The sequence below is a fragment of the Cetorhinus maximus genome, chromosome 12 (genome assembly GCF_964194155.1).
Source record: "Cetorhinus maximus chromosome 12, sCetMax3.hap1.1, whole genome shotgun sequence".
Classification (NCBI taxonomy): Eukaryota; Metazoa; Chordata; class Chondrichthyes; order Lamniformes; family Cetorhinidae; genus Cetorhinus; species Cetorhinus maximus.
Window position 1 is genome coordinate 16,043,336 of NC_135890.1, and position 22,994 is coordinate 16,066,329.

At 42.1% G+C, this 22,994-nt stretch overlaps 1 protein-coding gene across 1 annotated transcript in view; it reads left to right on the forward strand.

Moving 5' to 3' along the window:
- exoc4 (exocyst complex component 4) overlaps positions 1-22,994 on the forward strand; it is a 509,047-nt gene that overhangs the window by 480,457 nt on the left and 5,596 nt on the right. Inside the window, exons 15-16 of the mRNA XM_078553055.1 lie at positions 3,849-4,027; positions 8,290-8,449. Of these exons, the coding sequence (XP_078409181.1) occupies positions 3,849-4,027; positions 8,290-8,449 (339 nt within the window). The remainder of the gene's footprint in view (positions 1-3,848; positions 4,028-8,289; positions 8,450-22,994) is intronic.

Sequence of the window (22,994 nt, forward strand, 5' to 3'; positions counted from 1 at the left end):
GGGCAGCGTTGGCACTGACCACTGCTGCCACCTCCTCCCAAACCAGATTGGTGATGTTGCTGGCCCTCCTGTAGCCAGAGTGGGAGTGGAGGACATCATGGCAGGCCTCCACTGTCCAAAAGATGTTCCAGGGAGGTGTCACTTAATCAGGGGTGGTGCTATAGCCTTCCTACCTTTTGGGGCCATGTCTTCTGTGCAGCAATCCTGTGCTGGAAGCACCAAGAGGTGTGCGCACGGCTGCACTTTAAATATGGTGCTCGGCTTGAGGAAGCGGCAAGCTAATGGCGCCTGCCCCTCAGCGAAACGGCATGTTTCCTGGTAATGCATTACTAATGAGGTGGAAATGGGATGATATGGCATGAAAAGCCGCCAATGCGGCCAGAGGGCAAAATGTCCTCTTTCCCGCCCGCTACCGCGCTTAGTGAAAATCTGGGACGATTCCGCCCATAGACACGAAGAGCTCCTTGTATGCGAAAGTGCTGAGACCCTAATTTCATAGAAATTCTGAGACAGCTTCACAGGGATGTCTTTCAAGATCCCCATTACAGAACAAATTTTAAGCTCCCCGCCTGCCTTTTCTAACCACCTTCTCCTCTTCCTCCTCTTTCCCACTCCCCCATTTCATTTCTGCCACCTCAAGTTCAGATATTGAGTTCAACCCTTCTGCAAAACCTATTTTTAATCAAATATTTATTGAATTAGCGTAGAATGTAAAATTAAATCTGTAAGAAACAATTATAGCTGGAAGGCACTCAAAAAAAATCAATCGCACTGAGAGGTTCACAAGGTGGTATGAACTGGAAGACCATTCTATTTGCCATCTAAATCCCCTGGAAAGAGATTATTTTTATTGGACGTGTTTTAGGTAACAAAATAGAAGTCAGAAATGCACAGTGGGTTGAACAATATCAATGGCTAGAACAGACCAGTTAAAATTTCAGGCGTAACTTTTCATCAGAACTGGAAACAGTTGAAGACGAATAATGTTTAAGGAACAGAGAAAAGGATGGAAAAGAAAAATGATTCAAATGTGCACAACAGGATTAATTTTCATAAGTAAAATCTGGAGGGCTAATAGTTTTATTGTACAATTTGAAAGGGAGCACCAGAACAGAGACACCTGCGGATCTATGTAATAAAGTCTTTAAAGGTGGCAAGACAAGTTGAGAAGGTTTTTCAAAAAGGCATAAGGAATCTTTGGTTTTATAGAGGCTTAGAGGACAAAAGCAAGGAAAATGTGCAAAACCTTCATAAAACCCCGTTTAAACCCAAGCTGGAGCATTGTGACCAATTTCAGAATTGGATAAATACTTGACGGAGGTAAAAGGGCAGGGGAAAGGGACTAATTAGACAGCACTAATTAAACGGTACAGGCACGAGGGACTGAATGGTCCTTTTTTAAGTGTTGCACCATTTTTTGACTCTAGGAGATAAAAGATGAGTAGAATAACCTGTGAACTGCTTAAAACAAAAACAGGAGATGGCACTGAAATAATACCAACATGAAACAATAGGAAAAAGAGGGGCCTGGAAATGTAAACAAGAAAATCTGGTTGAGTGGAACAGGCTTCAATAGCATGAGAATCAGAGAGAATAGTAAGCGAGCACACCAGAGGTGCTGATTGTATGTATAGACGGACGATGACTCTTCAAGTGCCACTCCCTCTCCCTCAGAAATGCTAAGGTGAATCGATGGCATCGGCCCAGAAGAATTGTGAAAGTCTGAAGTGTATATGCATTAAGATTAAAATGAACTGAAATGAACTTTGATTAGTTTAAAGTCAAATTGTAAATCCAGGCTGTAGGGATCCTATTTATTAGCGAACTTGGGTGTTCTGGTTGTTGTCATGATACTCTTATAATCCTTACAAACACCTTGATTGTACAGTTTACTGTGCTATTGTTCATAACATCTTGTGCTTAATTAACCTTGTGTGTGTATTTAACACATTAGTCTCATAGGGCAGAATTTTTCTCTCGTCGGGCGGGCATGCGCCCGACCCAAACGAGAGTAAAATAGTGCGTGATGACATCGGGCGAGCATCTCGACATCATTGCGCACTCTCACATTATTGCGCTTGGCACGCAAGAGGCAGCAGCGTGCCCATGAGCAACTAAAAAGCCTATTAAGGCCCTTAATCAATTAATTAAATCGGATTTTTCACTGCCCGTTCAACCGTTCGGTTGGCAGGCGGATGAAAAGGCCAAGTGGCCTTTGGATTTTTTATGAAACCTCATCCACGGGCAGGATGAGGTTTCCAATAGGAATTAATAATAAAGTAAAAATGTGGAAATCTCATTTATAACATGTCCCTGCTCATTTGGCAAACTCACATGAGGGGACATGTTTTTAACATTTTCAAATTCTTTATTCATGTTTTTAAAAACCTTCAGCTCTCTGAGGCAGCTCTGTGCCTTCAGGGAGCTTTCAGTGCGAGCACATGCGCAAACCTCCGCACTCGCCCTCCTCCTGGCCCCACTCCGGCGGTGCTCAGCGTTGCAGCATGTGATTCACGCTGGCTGGCCATTACTGGCCATAGTGTGAAATCGTTGGTGGGGGGGCAGTTGATTTTGTGACCGCTCCCAGACCCGCCCGCAGACAAGGTAAAAATCCTGCCCATAGAGTTTGTTTAACAGTCATAACATTGCACTTGAGTTATGGACCCACAACCCAATCCTGTCATAGGATCTTGAAGTAACCTGGAAGGATCCTCTCAGACAGAGGCTTTTAGTGTAACATGACCACAGCTATTTTTGAATTTCTGGGAAGGTAGGGTGGGACCTTATGATTTGGAGGGTAGGGAGGGAGGGAGACTGTGAACTCTACATGATGGCCTTCCTATTTCTTTCTTCACAGCCATCTAGGTTTTAATTTCTGCACAGCCTTTACCACCTTCAGGTTGCCCAAAGCATTTCACAGCCAGTGAATTGATTTGAAGTGTATTTGCTTTTGTGAGGTAGACAGCAGCCAGTTTGGACAAGGCAGAGTCCCACAAAAAGCAATGACTTGTGATCTATTTTCAGTCGTTATTGTTGCTGATAGTGACCACACAGTGGTAAGTAGAAAATTCCAGGATGTTGACCCAGGAACCATGAAGGGACAGTGATGTATATCCTAATCAGGATGAATTACAATTTAGAGGGAAACCCAGAAGTGATGAATGTTGAGTTCAGTGATAAGACACTGATGAAGCGATTGCTTTGCACTTATTGGCATTGAACGTCTCGAGTGTTGTGGTGACTACAACTATCTATGTAAGTTAAGCTTCTGATCAATGATGATCCTCCATTGCTACCATAAAAAATGTTGTGGATGGGTGCTCAACAATGGTGGTGCTATTGGAAACCAGCAGGAAGTAGCTGGGCTTTTTCTTATTGGAGATAGTCGGTGCCTGCCCTATATGTGACACAAATATTAAAGGCTATAAATATCATATGCAACACTGTAAATGTCATTTACAACACTATCAGTCTGTTTGAGATTCTTTTATAAATGTAACCGTTACATAATCCAATTGAAATTCAGCACTCCTGTTGATTTTTTTCAACTTTCATTTGATAGGACTGGTTGTCACCCAGAATGGCATGTTAGAGATAAGATTTCTCCTTTTGTAGGATAGCCAGTGGCAACAATTAACAACTTATTACTGCTGATGAATTGGCCACAAATACTAATTAAACTGGGGACAAACTTTTTACATTAGATCAGGGCTGAGTGGTGCTAATAGAAGCTAAAGGCCTTGGAAAACACAGTATTCTGTGCACATAATTCCTGAATAACAGCTTTTCTTTCAAGTAACGGCTTGGCACATCATTCCAGCTGCAGTCATTCTCCTTTGTTTCCTCAGAGTTCACTGCTTTCACTATTTAATCCCACTGGCCAAGCAAGGCAACTATGCCATCGTTGCGAATGCAGAGAGCATGGATTATGACCCCCTGGTGGTGCGACTGAACAAAGACATCAGTGCCATTGAGGAAGCGATGAGTGGCAGCCTGCAGCAACACAAGTTCCAGTACATTTTTGAAGGTAAATATGTTGAAAATGAATCAATATGACTAAATGCGGCTGCACGAAGATTGCTTTCTGATCATTGATGTTCAGCCATTAATACACCAAAAAATCAATTGCTGAAATTACTGTTGGATTCAAAAGAGATTTATTGACACCAGTTGACAAACTATACCTCCATTACTGAATTACAGTCATGTTCAAATACACTGACAGACAAGCATAATTATGAACTAAATTAATGCAATGCCTCCCAGTTGGTTGCACATGTAACAGCACATTTGCATTGTCTTTTTTCCCCTACGTTTATGAATTTCCTTTTAAGGGAAAATTCAGGAGCTGTTGCATTGTGAAAAGGATATCTAGACACAAACGATTTTCATCAACTAAATGTTTAAAGGGGAGATAATTAAACACTTTATGCAATATGCTAGTCCCTATGGTGCTATGGAAGGAATGTAACATTTGAATTGCAACCAGCTAGGATTGAATAGTGAATGTGTCTAGATAAGGAAGAGGGAAAAAAGCTTACATTAAAGAAACACCTTTCACATCCTCAGAGTGCTTTAATGGCCAATGAATTATTTTCAAAGCAGAATCACTGTTGTAGGCAAACATAGCAGCCAATTTGAGATTAATGAGCAATCAACTTTTTTCCCACCTACATCCGTGATTCCTCTGACACCTTACGTCACATCAACAATTTCCAGTTCCCTGGCCCCAACCGCTTCCTCTTCACCATGGATGTCCAATCCCTCTACACCTCCATCCCCCACCAGGATGGTCTGAGGGCCCTTAGCTTCTTCCTTGAACAGAGGCCCCAACAATCCCCATCCACCACTACTCTCCTCCGTCTGGCTGAACTTGTTCTCACACTGAACAATTTCTCCTTTAACTCCTCTCACTTCCTCCAAATAAAAGGTGTGGCTATGGGTACCCGCATGGGCCCCAGCTATGCCTGTCTCTTTATGGGGTATGTGGAACATTCCTTGTTCCAGTCCTACTCCGGCCCCCTCCCACAACTCTTTCTCCGGTACATCGATGATTACTTAGGTGCTGCTTCATGCTCTCGTCGGGACCTGGAAAAATTTATTAATTTTGCTTCCAATCTCCACCCCTCCATCATCTTCACATGGTCCATCTCTGACACTTCTCTTCCCTTCCTTGACCTCTCTGTCTCAATTTCTGATGATAGACTGTCGACCAATATCCATTACAAGCCTACCGACTCCCACAGCTACCTCGACTACAGCTCCTCACACCCCGCTTCCTGTAAAGACTCCATCCCATTCTCTCAGTTCCTTCGCCTCCGTCGCATCTGTTCTGATGACGCTACCTTCAAAAACAGCTCCTCGGACATGTCCTCCTTCTTCCTTAACCGAGGTTTTCCATCCACGGTCGTTGACAGGGCCCTCAACCGTGTCCGGCCCATATCCCGCGCATCCTCCCTCACGCCTTCTCCTCCTTCCCAGAAACATGATAGGGTCCCCCTTGTCCTCACTTATCACCCCACCAGCCTCCGCATTCAAAGGATCATCCTCCGCCATTTCCGCCAACTCCAGCATGATGCCACCACCAAACACATCTTCCCTTCACCCCCCTTGACAGCATTCCGTAGGGATCGTTCCCTCCGGGACACCCTGGTCCACTCCTCCATCACCCCCTACTCCTCAACCCCCACTTATGGCACCTCCCCATGCCCACGCAGAAGATGCAACACCTGCCCCTTCACTTCCTCTCTCCTCACCGTCCAAGGGCCCAAACACTCCTTTCAAGTGAAGCAGCATTTCACTTGCATTTCCCCTAACTTAGTCTACTGCATTCATTGCTCCCAATGCGGTCTCCTCTACATTGGAGAGACCAAACGCAAACTGGGCGACCGTTTTGCGGAACACCTGCGGTCTGTCCGCAAGAAAGACCCAAACCTCCCTGTCGCTTGCCATTTTAACACTCCACCCTGTTCTCTTGCCCACATGTCTGTCCTTGGCTTGCTGCATTGTTCCAGTGAAGCCCAACGCAAACTGGAGGAATAGCACCTCATCTTCCGACTAGGCACTTTACAGCCTTCTGGGCTGAATATTGAATTCAACAACTTTAGATCTTAAACTCCCCCTCCCCCCATCCCCACCCCGTTTCTTTCCCCCCCCCACCCGCCTTTTTTTTCAATAATTTATATAGATTCTTCTTTCCCCACCTATTTCCATTATTTTTAAATCTAAAACTAAAACCTTTAGTCTTTCCACCCCACCCCCACTAGAGCTGTACTTTGAATATCCTGTCTTGCATTCTTAATTAGCACTTTTCTCAGACAAAGACCACCACCTTCAACACCTCTTTGACCCTTTTGTCTCTGACATCTTTTGATTATCTGCTCACACCACACCCTCAATGTGTCTCTTCCCCCCCACCCACCTTAAACCAATTTATATTTCTCCCTTGTTGAAACTATGCTTCAGTTCTGCTGAAGGGCCATGAGGGCTCGAAACGTTGACTGATTTCTTCTCCGCCGATGCTGCCAGACTTGCTGAGTTTTTCCAGGTAATTCTGTTTTTATTTTGTTTTGGATTTCCAGCATCCGCAGTAGCTTTTAGCTTTTTGTTTTTAACTTTTTGGTAATGATGGTTACCCCCACCCTGCCAGAGGTGTCAGCTGTGGCTCAGTTCATAGCACCCTCGCCTTTGAATCAGAGGGTTGTGGGTTCATGTCCCATTCCCGGAAACCAAGAACTGGGATTGTACTCAAAAAGAGTTGCAATCTGTGACTGTTGATAACTCGAAAGAGTTTCCTCATCTAGGCTTCAATTAAGGGGGTTTATTGGACTACCTTTCTACAAGATCTCCTTCAGTGTAATTCTGGCATTGGAGACTGGACTGTGCTGCTTGTCCATGCATGTTACTCAAATGCGTTAATCTCTCCATTTGTGGCAGGATTAACACCGCAGCAAATGATGGTTCATTTCTGGTGGCACCACTGGGCCCATTTCTGAGCTACTGCCTTTAGGATAAAAGAGGAAATCCAGGCAAACAAGTATAAAACAAAACCCTGTGGAGTTTTATGTATTGTGCAGTTATATCCACAAAGTAATATTGGGCGTTCTCATTTATTTGACTTTGTCATTGATGTAGGGCTACAGTCAGAGCTCATCCTGTTACCAATTTCATCATTACAAATTCCTCCATTTACTTTACAAAGCTGCAGGATTGTCTCACAAAGATACATTACCAGGTGACAGAATCCTGAAGGGAAAACACAAGGGGCATTAGGAAGAACTCAGTGAACAACAGCAAGAATGGTTCCAAGACTTAGATCAGCAAGTTATGAGAACCACTTTAAGGATCTTGTACTTTTTAGAAAATAAATAAAAAAGTTATGGGAGGGGGAAGGATGGGGCTTAATTTGTTCTTGAAATTTATAAAGGAATTGATGAGGTAAATACAGGAAATATTGGTACCAAATCAAGGGAAATAAAGCATAGACGTTTTGGAAATTTTAGAGAAACTTTAAGATAAATTTGACAAAGGGAGCAGTTTATTTATTTAATATTTGAGAGCAGTGACCATGCTGTCTGAGGGCATATGAGCCAGGTGGTCCTAGGTGCAATTCTCTGTGCAGAGTTAGAGTTGCATAGCTACAATTTATTTGTGTATTCTTAAGCTAGGGAAGAGTAAAATTAGCTAGTGTTCCTGTTTCTAATCATTATGCAATGTAAATCGGAGAGAGTACACGCTCCAAGCATGGTGCAGGCAGGGAGGCAGATTGCAGCCGCAGCTTTGAGGGGCCAGGGTGAAGCACTTCTCATGTTACCTCCGAAGTGTGTAGATGGTGGATGATAATGGACTCAGACTTGAATGTTGATGCATTCTGCATGCAAATAGTTTTTGGATATTCACTGAATTCATACAAAAAGCATGACTGCTTGGGCTGGGAAACAGAGGGTTATTAGCACTCAGAGAAACAGCCCCCTGCCTGAATCAGTTGCAGCAGGAAAGGGAGGAAGAAAATTAAATTTTTAAAAATAATAAGAATTTCCTACTGGTGAGGTGGGGGTGATGGCGGTAGAGTCGGTGATGGAGAGAAATACTGGATACAAACTGTTCCTTCAATGATCCAGCACCTTCAGCTTGACAACTGAGGTGATGTCAAAAGTGCAAATAGTCTTTTGTGTATCTTTTGCATTTTCTTTGTTCTATGAGACTAAGTCACTGATATCAAAATGTTAGTTCTGGGAGGCATTTAACTGTTTTTCTTCCACTCACCACCTCCCCCCGCCCCAAACATAGGCCTTGGCCACCTGATTTCCTGCATTTTGATCAACGGTGCGCAGTATTTCAAGCGGATCAGTGAATCGGGGATCAAGAAGATGTGCAGGAATATATTTGTATTGCAGCAGAACCTCACCAACATCACCATGTCTCGGGAGGCAGACCTAGACTTTGCAAGGTTAGTATATGAAAACCAACAAACTGTTTCAGGAAGAAGAACCAGATATGACAACCATAATTTTGCCTGTCTCCAGCTTTCACTTCCAGACACCCATTTGTTGTGGAGAAAGATAATTAACGTCTACTGTTCTTGGGGCTGAGTATGGTTGCCAGAGACTTACGAAGAGTTGTAGAGTACCATCTTTGGCAGCCCTAGAAATGGTGGATACAAGCTGTTTTTTTTAAATCAGAGGTGACGTTTTCATTTGTGGGGGAATCCAAATTGCATTTCCACTGGTTTCAAAAACATCACGCTGGAAACCCCCTCCCACCCACACAACTAGCCCCACCCCAGATCAAATTAATCACCATTGTGAGTTTCCAATAATTGCACCCGTTTGGAGATCTTTGGTGAGGCTCTCAAAATTAAGCTTTTTAGGCAAAGACATTAATAGGCACCTTTTCACAGCTTTTAAACATTAAAAGATATTAAAAATACCAAGAGACTGACTGCTATATCCCAATGAAACTAGTAATTGTTTCCGTAGGGCTTTTTTAAAAAGTCATTTTCAGCTATTTAAAATTGGGTTGCTCACAGGTGGTGGAGTAGACACTTGCTAGAAATTTTTTTTGTGATAAGCCCGGTTTCAGCTGCATTAATAAAACTGTACCAGGTTCCCGCTCTGAAATATATCGAGGAATATTTTTTATTGCAAGGAAGAGGAAATAGCATTATGACCTAAATGCTTCATGGGAGATTTTGTATTTGTGATTATGAAAATGAATTTGAGCAGAAACTTGAACCATAACTTACTTCAGAAAACTAGCACAGCTTTGAGCGCAATTTTCGCCCAGATGGCCCACTTGCGCGCAGAGTGGAAACTCTACCCTTCAGTCTTGAACCCGCCTACCCTCCCCTCCCCTCCCCCCCTCCCCTCCACCTGGTATTCCCACATTGATGTGGCAACAATGATGAAAAATGTGACCTAGTGACCTCGTTCACTTGTTATCATGTTATTTGAACATGCTTGCCCAAGTTTGGATGATGGAGCCCATGGCTGCCTTCACTTCTGGCAGAAAATTCCCCAAAAACTGGCCAGTATCAGGAGGAAAATCTAGACCGCTTGCATTTCACTATGAGATTGTTTAAATGTACATAGTTACTCAAGGTCCTCTGCCAATGCATGTGAACGATTTATTATTTTAAAAATTAATTCAGTCGGTCTCAGAAGCTTGACACTGGAGAGTGAGCCTGCTCATAAATAGAGTCTAAGGGCCCACAGTTTGATCAGGGCTTCAACTAACTAACATTTTGAATCAGACATTGAATCAGTTGCATCCCCTTGAACTCTTGAGTGACATCTTTGTTCAAATGGTTAGAGCTGCTTCTGCTTACATAAACTTTCAATTTTTGGTGCGAAAGTTTATTATGTTTTCTGTTAAGTGCATTTGGCTGATGGCGCCCTGTGGCTAACGTGGGCCAAGCAGAAAACAATTTGTGACATTACAATGATACATACACAAAAAACATTATTGTATAGGTAAATTACAGACTACCTGAGTTGTGTCTAAAAATTGTTTACAATGGGTTTCTACCCTAAGGGTAATGTACAGCGCAGTGAAGAAATATAAACAGCACAAGATGTTTTTGGATTAAGAAGACCATTGAGACTATTTGTTCTCATCTTCCCACATGAACAGTTCTATCGTCTTTCCATTACACTGTCCAGCTGTTTCCGAAATGATTCAATGTCTTGTCCTCAACATCTCTTCCTGTTAACCTATTCCAGCTGTGGGCCACCCTCTGTGAAATGCAGTACATATGAATGTCTGTCCTAAATACAACACTCAACCCTGGTGCATCTGACAGGTACATAGACAGACACATAGGTAAAGTCCAGATGACATAGTCCATCTAGCTCTGTAGATAGTAATCTAACTCAATGCTGCAATTTCATAATAAACAATTAGCTTTTTGTTAAAAGATTAATATTGGACAATGACTAATTTCAAAGGACAATGGATATTTCTAGCATTGGGAGTGATGGCTGTCATTGTCTGTATGCCCTTCGAGCCAGGAGAAGTAGTCTGACCTCCCTTTCCTTTCTGCATTTGCTGAACTCAAATGGTTAGACGGTCACAAAGACCTCATTGAAATTTAAACACACAGGGTACAAAATTCATTCTTCCACACAGTAGCTCATCCCTTTCCAGGGTGTTCACACTGTGCCGTCAGCTGTTATGGCACGCAACTTGAGATGGGTGCCCATTTGGGAGTTGATGACCTGTGCACACGATGGCTGCAACAGGCAGGAGGGCAGTAGTAGTAATGCCTCAGGGTCTGCAGTATGACAGCGAGGTGTGGTAGAGCCTACAGAAAGTGCAAACTCTGTACAAAGTTGTGTGTGAATTTGGAGCCAAACTCCTTAACAATGACAGTAGGCTGGCTGGCAGATCAACCAATCAACCCAGCATCTTGATTTGCATGCCCATCAGCATTCCCCTGTGTACCTCCCCATCAAGGTCTTCATCTGAATCTCCTGTAGCAGTACAGATCTGTGACTTTGACCTCTGAGCCAGCAAATGAACCATCCCTTACCTCTGGCTTGGCTGCAGCCCACTCTTGCCTGGCGATTCACATGCTGATCCCAACTCTATACAGCCTCAAAGGTATATGCAGTGACAGTATCTGAGCTGGTGGCTGTGAGTGTGTCAGATCAAGTGATGACGCCTCTTCAACATTGCTGTGGTCTCTCCTCCTCCCTGAGGTTGTTGTGGATGGGCAGGCGGTAGTTCTTGGGTATCCAAAAGCAGGCAATTAGAAGGGAAAAGTAAAGATGAGGAGGGGGGCGCGTAGGGGGTGGTGGGAAGTAAGATGTCCATGGTCACACCATCAGCTGATTGCTTATCATGCCAGATAGGAGGATGAGGGTGAGCTGGGAATTGAGAAGTGGTATAAGGCAATACCATCATCCTCAAAATGCCCAGCAATGTCAGAGTCCACTGGCTCCATTGCAGCCAGCCTCATGATGCTAAGAACTTGCTCCTCCAGAGGGCTCAGGAGTTGCAAGCGTTCTTCTCTACTCTTCCTACTATTGTGTGCCACCTTGTCTTGCAAGAGAGAGGGAAGAACGTCAATGATTGAGTAGCTCTGTGTTTGGGTGATGCACCTGCATAGTTGAATAACTGGAGATATATAGAGGCAGCAACAGGTGGATGTGAGCTTGGCAGCATTGGTAGGTATGTGAGGGTAAGGTGTGTATCTGGATGTTAAGTTTGAGTCCTAAGTGACAGGGACTGCATTTGGTGCATGATGGTAGAGATGTGGGTAAGATATGTCACGTGAAAATACATTCACTGACCTTGACCACCAGTGTGACGCCATTAGACTCTTTGTGACACAGGTTCCTTTTGTCCTGATTCTGGGAATTAACCTCTGGCTTTGCTAAGACCTTTCAGGGTGGTGGAACTTTCCTGCCTTATGCCCCTTCTCCTCCTTGTGATGAGTAAGCTATTGCTGGTGTGACCATGGACCTTTTGCTTCCCACCACACCCCACTTCTCTCACTCCACCTTTCCCTTTCTGTTTTCCTGCTTTCAGGCACCCCAGAACTACCATCTGCCCAGCCACCTACTCCCAGTCCTTTCTAAGGGTTGTCCTTGAGGGTCACCTGATCATGAGGTGCCATGGCATCACCACCACTAAGGCTCAGCACCACACCTATGAACCTGGAGCTCCCTCTCTGCCCAGGTGTTCTATTTTCTTTGTTCATATTGCAGCAATAGTATGTAGCAGCAAACTCCCACTGTTCAGTGCAGATTCCTTTTAAGAGGAGCAGGCTGCCTTCAAGAACAAAGGGTGGCTGGACCATGTGCTATTGCACAACAATGTGTGGCATCCTGTTGCGCAGAGACAGCCTGCCATAGGGGAGCCTCTCGGCCCCACACAACAATCATGAAAGTGAGGTGGTAGCACCAAATTTGTGTGATGCTCATTGTACACCAGAACTAATTTTTGGCCCACAACCTTTGACATTGAAAGGATCTTCTTTTCTATTGGTCAGACTGTACCATTTACCATTCCCCAGCAAAGAGCGATGCCAGGCAACCAGCTTCAGCAACAAAGTGAGACTTATCCAATCTATGTCAGCAGTGTTATTAATAAAACATTGTTTGAAAAAATACTCTCAGCTTCTTTGGAAACTTTCTTTGAAATACTGCAACATAGCAGTAAAGTTGAGGATGTGCACATATCAGGATTTTATCTTCAGTTATTCATCCCCTGCTTAATCTGGGGAGTATCTTCCACCAACTCTCTCATGCTCTCAGACAGGATATGAGGGTAAGCCTTCTCTCGCCTTTAGAAATCAACTTCTCTCCCACTGCAATCTAGCTCATCTCTCCATATTGATATTTTGATCATTGCTTCTCTGAACATTGTTTTCATCCCAGCTAAGCTCCACATCTCCCTCTTCACAACCTCAAAGTCATGAATTCAAGATCATTGCATTGTCTTGTGCCATAACTCGTATCTTCTCATGACCTCAAAACTCCAAAGCTTCCTACCCTCACTTCTTATAGGTCAAGAGTTATGGGGGACAGATTGCAAAGTGGAGTTGAGACCACAATCGGGTCAGCCATGATCTTATTGAATGGCGGAACAGGCTCAAAGGGCTGAATGGCCTACTCCTGCTCCTAAGTCCTATGTTCCAAGCTTGGAATCACCTACATTCCAACCTTGGTGTCCTGCACTGTGGGCATTTGTCTTTTGCTTGAACATCCGAATGAAAAAAACAAGATTGCCACAGTAAAACTTTGCATATGGGCCTTCTCAATTATTCACGCTCCACACACAAACACTCTGAAGTAGAACTTTCTCAAGAACCTTCCTGAGCCGCCTTAATCAGTTTTACCCAGGGGCATTTACATCTTCAGACAATTTGATATTTTATGAGTAATTATTTTCAATGTATAAAAACCTTTTATATCTCCTTGCTTTGACCAATGTAGAGTAAGCATCTTTGTAAATTATTTTTTTCTCTGTATTTTTACCTGCTTGCTTTCTTTCCAAATTTATTGCTGGTAAGAACTTATTTTTTTCTTGTACTACGGATGCCACCACTTTCATACGTTTGCATATCCACTGAGTAATTGCCTTTTGGACTGGCAAAAGCTGTTCTCATCAGTCGAACTGCACGTTCAGAAGATACCATGTGAAATAATTAAAGCTTAATTTCTTCCCGTAGGCTTTCCAATCCATTCTGCTGATTAGTGTATTTATTGCAATAATTCATATATCTATCCAAAAAAATTAATTATAGCTTACGGCCTTGTTACTTTTACAAAGCAAATGGACTCTCGAACCAAGAGCAACGATAATTATATTTTGATGATAGTTGTCAGATCTATTAATTAGGGAGAAGGAAGCAAAGAGTCAAGGAGGTTACACAAATATCTAAAATTTCCCTGTAATAATATGAATTAAAATTAAGCGTTGAAAGTAAAAGATATGTGCACATCATATTATTTGGGTTAACTAAGCACAGGCTGGGCCACAAGTGAGGTTGGCGTTAATAATGATTTTGAAAGATAGTTAGTTGACCTCCAGCTGCCTGGCTGGCTATACGTCAGGTTTGTGCCGGTGAAAGAGGAGTCTTTAGTTGAAGGTAGCCCTGCCCCCAACAGCCCCTGGCATTGAGTTCTGGTACCTGGCTGTGCCTCCTGTCCAAAAGGAGGGATGCCAAGGAAATACATCAAGAGCAGACCAACCACCTCCCTTAGGACAGGCCACTTTTGTGCATGAACAAGTGAGCAACACAGGAGATTATGGGAATGTTCTGGGAACACTGCACTCTTGTCAATTAATTCCACCCGTAAGTCAGTGGGTAAGAAACACAAATGCGAACTTAAAGCCAGCTATGGCTCAGTAGTAGTAATAATCTCACCTATTGAGTCAAAAAGTCAAGGGTTCAAGCCCAAGCCCAACCCCAGGTACCCGAGCACCTAATTTAACTTCAATGCAGTACTGAGAGAGTACTGCACTTTTGAAGGTATCAACCATTGGATCAGATTTTAAACTGAGGCCCTGTTTGCCCTCTCAGTTAAAGGTAAAAGATCAGTATGGCACTATTCAGCAAAGAGGAGGGGAGTATTTCCCTTTGTCCTGGTCAACATTTATCCATTACACAACATACAAAACAAATTCTCTTCAAAACAAATTGATTTCACTGCTGTTCGAGGGAGCTTGCTGTGTGCAAATTGAAAGCCGTTTTTTCTACTTCGTACAGTTCAAAATTATTTAATTGGTTACAAAGTATGTTTGGATGACCTGAGGTCATGAAGTGTTACATGAATGCAAATCTATCTATCTTTCAACTATTTTCTATCCTTCCCCTTGGTTGGTCTTTCAAATGCCATGAATCATCCACAGTTGACTAGGTATGCAGCCTGTGCTCAGACCTCAGCTTTGCTTTGTCGCATTCTCTCACTGGGTCATACTGGCTTGTAGGTTCAGCACCCCTTCAGCTCTCAAGCTCACGCTGAAGGCTGACATGAAACCAAGGTCCCGTGGCACAGCATCCAAAGAATTACACCTCAGTTGCCTCTTCGACTGTGATCAGCTAAAGCTGTTTTTACATCACCACTTATGCTAGTACAGGCTGGGAACCAGTTGCAATCCTCAAGAAAATTTGATGGATTCGTCAAGGCAACCCACCAGAAATTCCCAAAATTACCAGGTCTCCCTGGCAGCCAGTATTAGTGAATTTGATAACTTCACAATGGATTGCGTTGTGTCCATATGTTGGGGCCATGTCTCCCTAATAAACTACTAAGTACAGTATAAAAGCAACTTAACTCACCACTGACTGGGAATCAAATCTAGTACTTCCATTAAAAAACAACCACGTGCATTTACATCGCACCTTTAATGTCATAAAACACCCCAAGGCAGTTCACAGGAACAATATCAGGATACAATTTGGCATTGAGTTACAAAAGGAGACAGGTGGCCAAAGACTTGGTCAAAGAGTTAGGCTATAAGGAGTGTCTTAAAGGAGGAGAGAGAAGGTAGAAACAGTGTATTTACAAGCTAATCTTAACAGTCCTACATGGATTGTTATTGAACTTGCGTTCTCCAGAAATCACATTGTGAAAGAGAAACTTCCAGAAAAAAAACTCAGAATCAAAATGACAACTTTATGACAGGTGCCGTGTTAGAGAAAGAACAGCAGCAACTAACTGACGTAGGTCTTTGTATTGTGATGAGAAATACATATTCATTGCCATTGTAATTAGTTGTTATTAGAGCTATTTGCATTCATTGAATGTCCTTTGGGGTGGAGGCTGATGGTTTAACTGTACTCAGGCTGCTTGCAGCAACATCTTGGGATATAATCCTGTCATGATTTGAAAAAATACAGGCAGAGCAGAAAGGTTAGGAAAGTGTTTAGTGTGCAGCAAGTGCTCCTGTCAGAACATAGCCAGCTTTGCGGCACTAAATTCCAAGTTAACCATGATGGCAACCAAAGGCTTTCACAAACACAACAGGTTTCTATGGCTCTTCTGGAAGGACAGTCCTTTACCTGTTGTGGCAAACCTTCTTTGAACAGCAGTTATCATAGCACTCTAGGAGAAGACCATATGAACTGAATGAGTTATTTTGTTAGTTGGGATGGGTTAACTAGATATCATTTCGGGTTGTGAGAATTTGGCCTGAACTGAACTGACTGTCAAAATGACAAATTGGAAGCTGGTTCACAAAAACGACAATACATTTGACGGGGAGCTATAAAGTGTGATGCCGTTTATGGAGGAGCATGCTTCATGGCAACTTTGCAGTGTCGTCTGTGCTCACTTGAAGTTGTTGTCTAATTTGCGCATAAATAAGGGCAAGTGTTGTGGTGTCTCCATGACTGCAGTGATAATTTGAAAAATGAAAATAATTGACACTGGGGCTGGTAGGCTCTGCTGACAGAAGACTGAATGACAGAATCACATTTTTTTTACTGATTTAATCTACACGGATGTTTATTTTTTCTTATTACCAGCCAGATGTATCAACTTTGCAAAAATGAAACATTAAATCTCAGTTTTCTTCCGCTCTTGCTGCCGCCAGCACCCCCCATCAACACAAAAAGGCAGACAGAATGACTATTTTAATTATTCATCACGGCAGCTTATTTTGATAGCGTGCTGCTGTCCTTGGTTTAAATGTATTATGTTGATGCTTAAATGTGAAATTTGCATTTAGCAAAATGCTTCGAACTAGCCCTGAAATATTTTATTCATCTGAGCTGAGTGTACTTGTGAAATAACCCAGTAAATTTTCTTTAATTTATTTGCAATGCCAGAATATTCCATTTCAGTCTCTGTGCCCTGAATTATAAGCATATAGCGCTGCTGCTAGTTCCACATGCAAATAAGCTAGACTTTCAATGTTAACATTGTAAAATATCACCAAACAATGTTTTTCCGTATTACGATATTTAATGGATCTAAACATTACATACAGCCCCATGAGGACTATCTATATTTTGCAATTTAAGACCATTAAACCACATCTTACGATCGTAACTAAATTGTCGTTCCTTCCCCAAGTGATGTAGAGAAAGATAACATCAGTAACAACATCCGTGTTAAGTATTAATCCATTTGGCCACCCAAACATGAATTTACCATTAAATGCAGTGCATGAACAGCTTTATCATTTACATTTTGATCATGGAATCCCACAGAATAGAAGGAGGCCATTCTGCCCATTGTGCCTTTGCCGGTTCTTTGAAAGGACCATCCGATTAGTTCCAGTCCCCTGCTTTGCATACACTCTTTTACTGCCTAGCATTAAAATTAAGAACGCCAGTTTTTCAGGGCAGCAAACGATATAATTCAGTTGTTGCAGAAGGCAAGATCCCGCAGCTGTAAACTAGATTTCCCTTTGTGCTGTTTACTTCGCTATTGAGAAGATTCAGATGGCAACAGAAAAAACTGTTCCATTTTATGTATAGTGTATACAGACAAAAGGCAAGAAGGTGCAGGCTGTTACCTTGTACCTTCTCCTCACACGTGCAGCAACCACACTTTGGCTTTACAGAATTTAGCTTGACTCGGTGGATAAACTTTGATCCTTAACTCAAAAGGTTGTGTCCAGCCCTATTCCAGGACTTGAGAGCATAGGCTAGGTTAGCACTTCAGTGTATTACTGAGGGAGTGCTTCAGATGAAAAATTAAATTGTGGTTTTCCTACTGTTGATGGATGTTAAAGATCAAATGTAGCTATTCAAAGAGGAAAATAAGAGTTCTTGTAGTGGCCTGGCCAACACTTACCCTCCACCTTCACCCCCAATGCAACAAACAAATTCATTGATTTAATTTATGTTTGTTAGACTTAGCTGTGTGCACAATGGCAAAGTGTCTTTGGTTATTTTATTCCGTGAAAACCTGTCTTTTTAATCCTTCTTTATGCACACAAGAGCCTGAAAACAGCATTGAGATGAATGATCATTGAGACTGGTATCTGCTGGCTGCATTGCACAACAGCAAATCCTTACTGTACTGTACCAATCTGATTGTCACTGAGGTAGATGGAATGACATTGGAGCTCTGGGTATGTCTGCTACCGTGTATACATAGAGCTTCTCTCCCTCGGCAATTTATATGTAATATTAGGAGAGAGTGTCTGTTTTCTCAAGTTAAAACAATTCTTTAGAAAGGTTTAAAAATTCCCAGAATCACAATGGATCTGCCTAGAAACTTTTATATTGTACCTTCCCACCAGATTGGAGTTATACTGCATCTAAAGCAATTGAAGCGGTCTCCTAAGGGAAGAGATGGTTATCATTTTGCATTGATGCATTTTGTTAATTTTGTTTTAATGCATTGGGTGTCAGATCCTGATCTCAGTTATATTGCCCCTTTTTGCATAAATGCAAAGCAGCTTGGGGTACACATCAGTGTGAAAGTATATCCTTAAACTGAAAGAACTGAAAGGTAAATTGCCTCCTCTGCTGGTAAAAGGATCCTTAATAAAATTCATTTAGGATTTTAGAATGGGAGAAGGCCTTTTGGCTTTTCAAACCTGTTCCTAGTGAGTACGTGTCCATAATCACAGACCTGCTGCCAATTAAGAATCAGTTTGCACTAACTGGCAGTCTCACCCAGAACCTAAAGACAGCTAGTGTAGGGAATAGAAATACAAATTCAATCTACATTTGACTATGGTTGGTGATGTTAGCATATATTGCTATGAATATAATGAAAATATATTTCATTATTTCCTTGCATGTACAGTAGGCATATAAATAGCAAAACATTAGTAAAAGGAGGAGTAGGGCTGATTAGGCACCAAAAGGGTAATTTACACATGGAGGCAGGGGGCATAGCTGAGGTGTTAAATAATTCTTTGTGTCTGTCTTTACCAAGGAAGAAGATGTAACCCAGGCCAAAATGAAAGAGGAAGTAATTAATACACTAGAAGGGTTAAAATTGATAAGGTGCAGCTATTGTATAGGTTGTCTATACTTAAAGTTGATAAGGCACCAGGACCAGATGAGATGCATCTAAGGATACTGAGGGAAGTGACAGTGGAAATTGTGGAGGCACTGGCCATAATTTTTCCGTCTTTCTTAGTCTCAGGGGTGGTGCCAGAGGACTGGAGAGTTGCAAATGTTACACCCTTGTTTTAAAAAAAGGGTGTAAAGATAAGCCCAGCACCTACAGGCCAATCAGTTTAACTTTAGCGGTGGGGAAACCCCTAGAAACATTAATTTGGGAGAAAATGAATAGTCACTTGGATAAGTGCGGGTTAATTAAGGAAAGCTAGCACAGATTTGTTAAGGGAAAATCTTTTTTAACTAAATTGCTGGAGTTTATTGAAGAGGTAACAGAGAGGGTTGATGAGGGCAATGCTGTTGATGTGGTGTACATGGACTTCCAAACGGCATTTGATAAAGTGCCACACAACAGACTTGTGAGCAAATTTATAACTCATGGAATATAAAGGACAGTAGCAACATTGGCTGAGTGTCAGGAAACAGAGAGTAGTGGTTAATAGATGTTTTACGGGCCGAAGGAAGGTTTGTTGTGGAGTTCTCCGGGGTCAGCGTTGGGACCCTTGCACTTCCTGATATATATTAATAACCTAGATCTTGGTGTGCAGGGCACAATTTCAAAATTTGCAGATGCCGTGAAATTTGGAAGCATTGTGAACTGTGAGGAGTATAGTTAAAACTTCAAAAAGACATGGGCAAGTTGTTGGAAACAGCAGAGAAGTGGTAGATGAAGTTCAATGCGGAGAAATGTGAAGTGATTCATTTTGGTAGGAAGAACGTGGAGGGACAATATGAAATAAAGGGTACAACTGTAAACGGGGTGCAGGAACAGAGGGACCTGGGTGTATATGTGCATAAATCATTGAAGGTGGCAGGAAAGGTTGAGAGCCTGCTTCATAAAGCACACAGTATCCTAGGCTTTATTAATAGCGGCATATAGTACAAGAGCAAAGAGGTTATTTGGAAATTGTATTGGACACTAGTTTGGCCTCAGCTGGAGTATTGTGTCCAGTTCTAGGTGCTGCATTTTAGGAAAGATGTAAAGGCACTGGAGAGATTGCAGAAAAGATTCACAAGAATGGTTCCAGCTATGAAGATAGATTCGAGAAGTTGGGACTGTTTTCCTTGGAGAAGAGAAAGCTGCGAGGAGATTTGATAGAGGTATTCAAAGACACGAGGGGTCTGGACAGAGTAATTGGGGATAAACTATTCCCACTCATGAAAGAATCAAGAACGAGAGGTGTTATGACATGGCAGATGATATGTGCCAGGTGGACCCAAATCCATGAGGGAAATTTGGTTCCTCGGTCACAACGGTTTTGCAATTTGTATTTATTAGGAGAAGACTGAGCACTGAAATCAGAAGTAATGAGTCTACTAAGACCTTTAGAGTTTTAAAGTTTTAAATTAAAATATTTATTAACAAAAGAAAAGATGTCAAACATATATCTAAGATTCCAGTTACTTAATACCATAGTAAATACTAAAATTCCTACCTAACCTGACTCCCAAATACACCCCCTTGTAAGACAACAGTCCAAAATAAATTTTAAAGTTAGAAAGACAGGCCAGCACAGTTATCACCTTTAAGGAATGGATGCAGCAGACTCATGTAGACATGGCTGGAGGCTTTTCTGAGGCTGTTTCGTAAGCTTCAGCTAGATATCACAGGCCTTTCCCCACAGCTTTTCATTCTCATATATATACATTTTTCTTTCTTTAAACTGTAACTTCCTTTGTTCCATATGTCTTTGAAAATGTACTTTCCCATAATATAAAACTTTTCATGGTGCTAATATTGTCAGTAACCTTTGAGAAAAGTAAACACATTGCTTGGCCTTACCTTGTTAGATGTAAACATCCTACTATCTCTTTGAAATTCAAACTGTCCCGATTTATCTAAAAATGCAAATTCTCTTCATACCTTACATTCTAAGACTTCAGCCATGTTTACGTATTTATCATTTCAAACCCCTCTCTACCTAACTTCTTTTGATACTTCCAAACCTTCAGACCAGCTGTCTCCAATTCAATTAAATAAATCACACACACACACTATCCAAACCCCACTATTAACCTACTTTTACAATAAATCACAATAATATTATGAAAATTATTATACTTTCATAACAGAGGGCACAGGTTTAACGTAATTGACAGAGTGGAAAATTGCCCAGGCATGTTCTGTCCACAAGAAGCAGGAAAAACCTGAACCTGGCAATGCCCTTGGTGAGTTGTTGCAGTTTATTTTGTAGCTGGCACACATTGCTGCAAGTGGTGGAGGGAGTAAATATTTAAGGTGGTGGATGGGGAGCTGATCATGCAGGCTGCTTTATCCTGGACGGGTGTCAGGCATCTTGAGTGTTGTTGGAGTTGCACTCATCCAGGCAAGTGGAGAGTATTCCATCACACTCCTGATTTGCGCCTTGCAGATGGTGAAAAGGCTTTGTTGTGGGGCGGGGTGGGGGGTGGGGTGGGGGGCGAAGGTCGTCAGAAGATGAGATACTCACCGCAGAGACAGCTGGGGGAGATGGTGGCATAGTGGTTGTGTAACTGGACTAGTAATCCAGAGGGCCAGGCTAATGCTCTGGGGCACGGGTTCAAATCCCCACCATGGCAGCTGGTGGAATTTAAATCCAATTGATAAAATCTGGAATTGAATGAGCTAGCATCAGTGATGGTGACCATGAAACTATCATCGATTGTTGTAAAAACCCATTTAGTTCACTAATGTCCTTTAGGGAAGGAAATCTGTCGTCCTTTCCTGGTCTGGCCCACATGTGACTCTAGACCCACAACAAGTGGTTGACTTTTAACTGCCCTCTGAAATGGCCTAGCAAGCCACTCACTTCAAGTTTGGGATGGGCAAGAAATGCTGGCCTTGTTAGCGATGCCTACATCCCATGAAAGAATAAATTTTTAAAAAAAATTCCTAAGCCTCTGACCTGCTCTTGTAGTCACAGTTATTATATTGTTATTCCAGTTAAGTTTCTGGTCAGTGGAGACCCTCAGGATATTGATAGTGGGCTAATGGTAATGCCATGAATGTCAAGGGGGAGCTGGTTAGACTTTTTTTTCTTGGAGATAGTCATTGCAACATGAGAAAAACCTTTTCATGCAGCAAATGGTTAAAGCCTGGAATGCACTGCCTGAGAGTGTGGTGAAGGCAGGATCAATCGAAGCATTCGAAAGGGAATTTAGACTGTTAGCTGAAAAAGAAGAATGTGCAGGGTTACGGGGAGAAGGCAGGGGAATGGCACTAGGTGAGTTGTTCATCTGGAGAGCCGGTGCAGACACGATGGGCAGAATAGCCTCCTTCTGGACTGTAACAATTCTGTGATTCTGTGAAAGCTTTTCAAGGGAGCCCCAAGATCATTGGGATTGATCCCTATTGCAAGATTAGAGAGTGCAGACTGGCTCAAACAGCTAAAGAAGATTACTCAGAAAAGATGGGGTGAGACCATGGCATGATTTGAAAATGAGGTTCAGGACCTTGAAACCATAGGATAACTATGGGTAACACACCACATGAATCCAGTGCCAAGTAACTGGGTGATGTTTAAAGCATGTTAAAATATACTTATAAAAATGTCATCTGAAATGGTTAATGTCTACTAACTCCACACCGGCTTTCTGTTGGTATAGCAGGGGAGTAGAGATTTTCTCCACAAAGTTGTGACTTACATTGAAATCTGTATTGCCCTTGGTCATGAACATTTTGCATAAATGAGTTTCAACTCAACACAGATTTCTGTTAATTTTTCATTTTTTTCTTTGAGGTTATTCATAAATATTTATGAAAGGACATTCTGGCTTGTACAAGCAGAAGAAAAAAAATTTGTTCAAAATTTGATGGATGATTCCAGTGATCATATCACATGATGAAATATGAAAGAGTGAATATAATTGGTCTTTCTCCCCTAAGATTTCCTATTTAGACTTTGTGCTCTATTGTAATTATCTGAACAGTCTTATTTTCTATCAGATATGCAGTTTATGGTAAATAATGGCTCCAAGT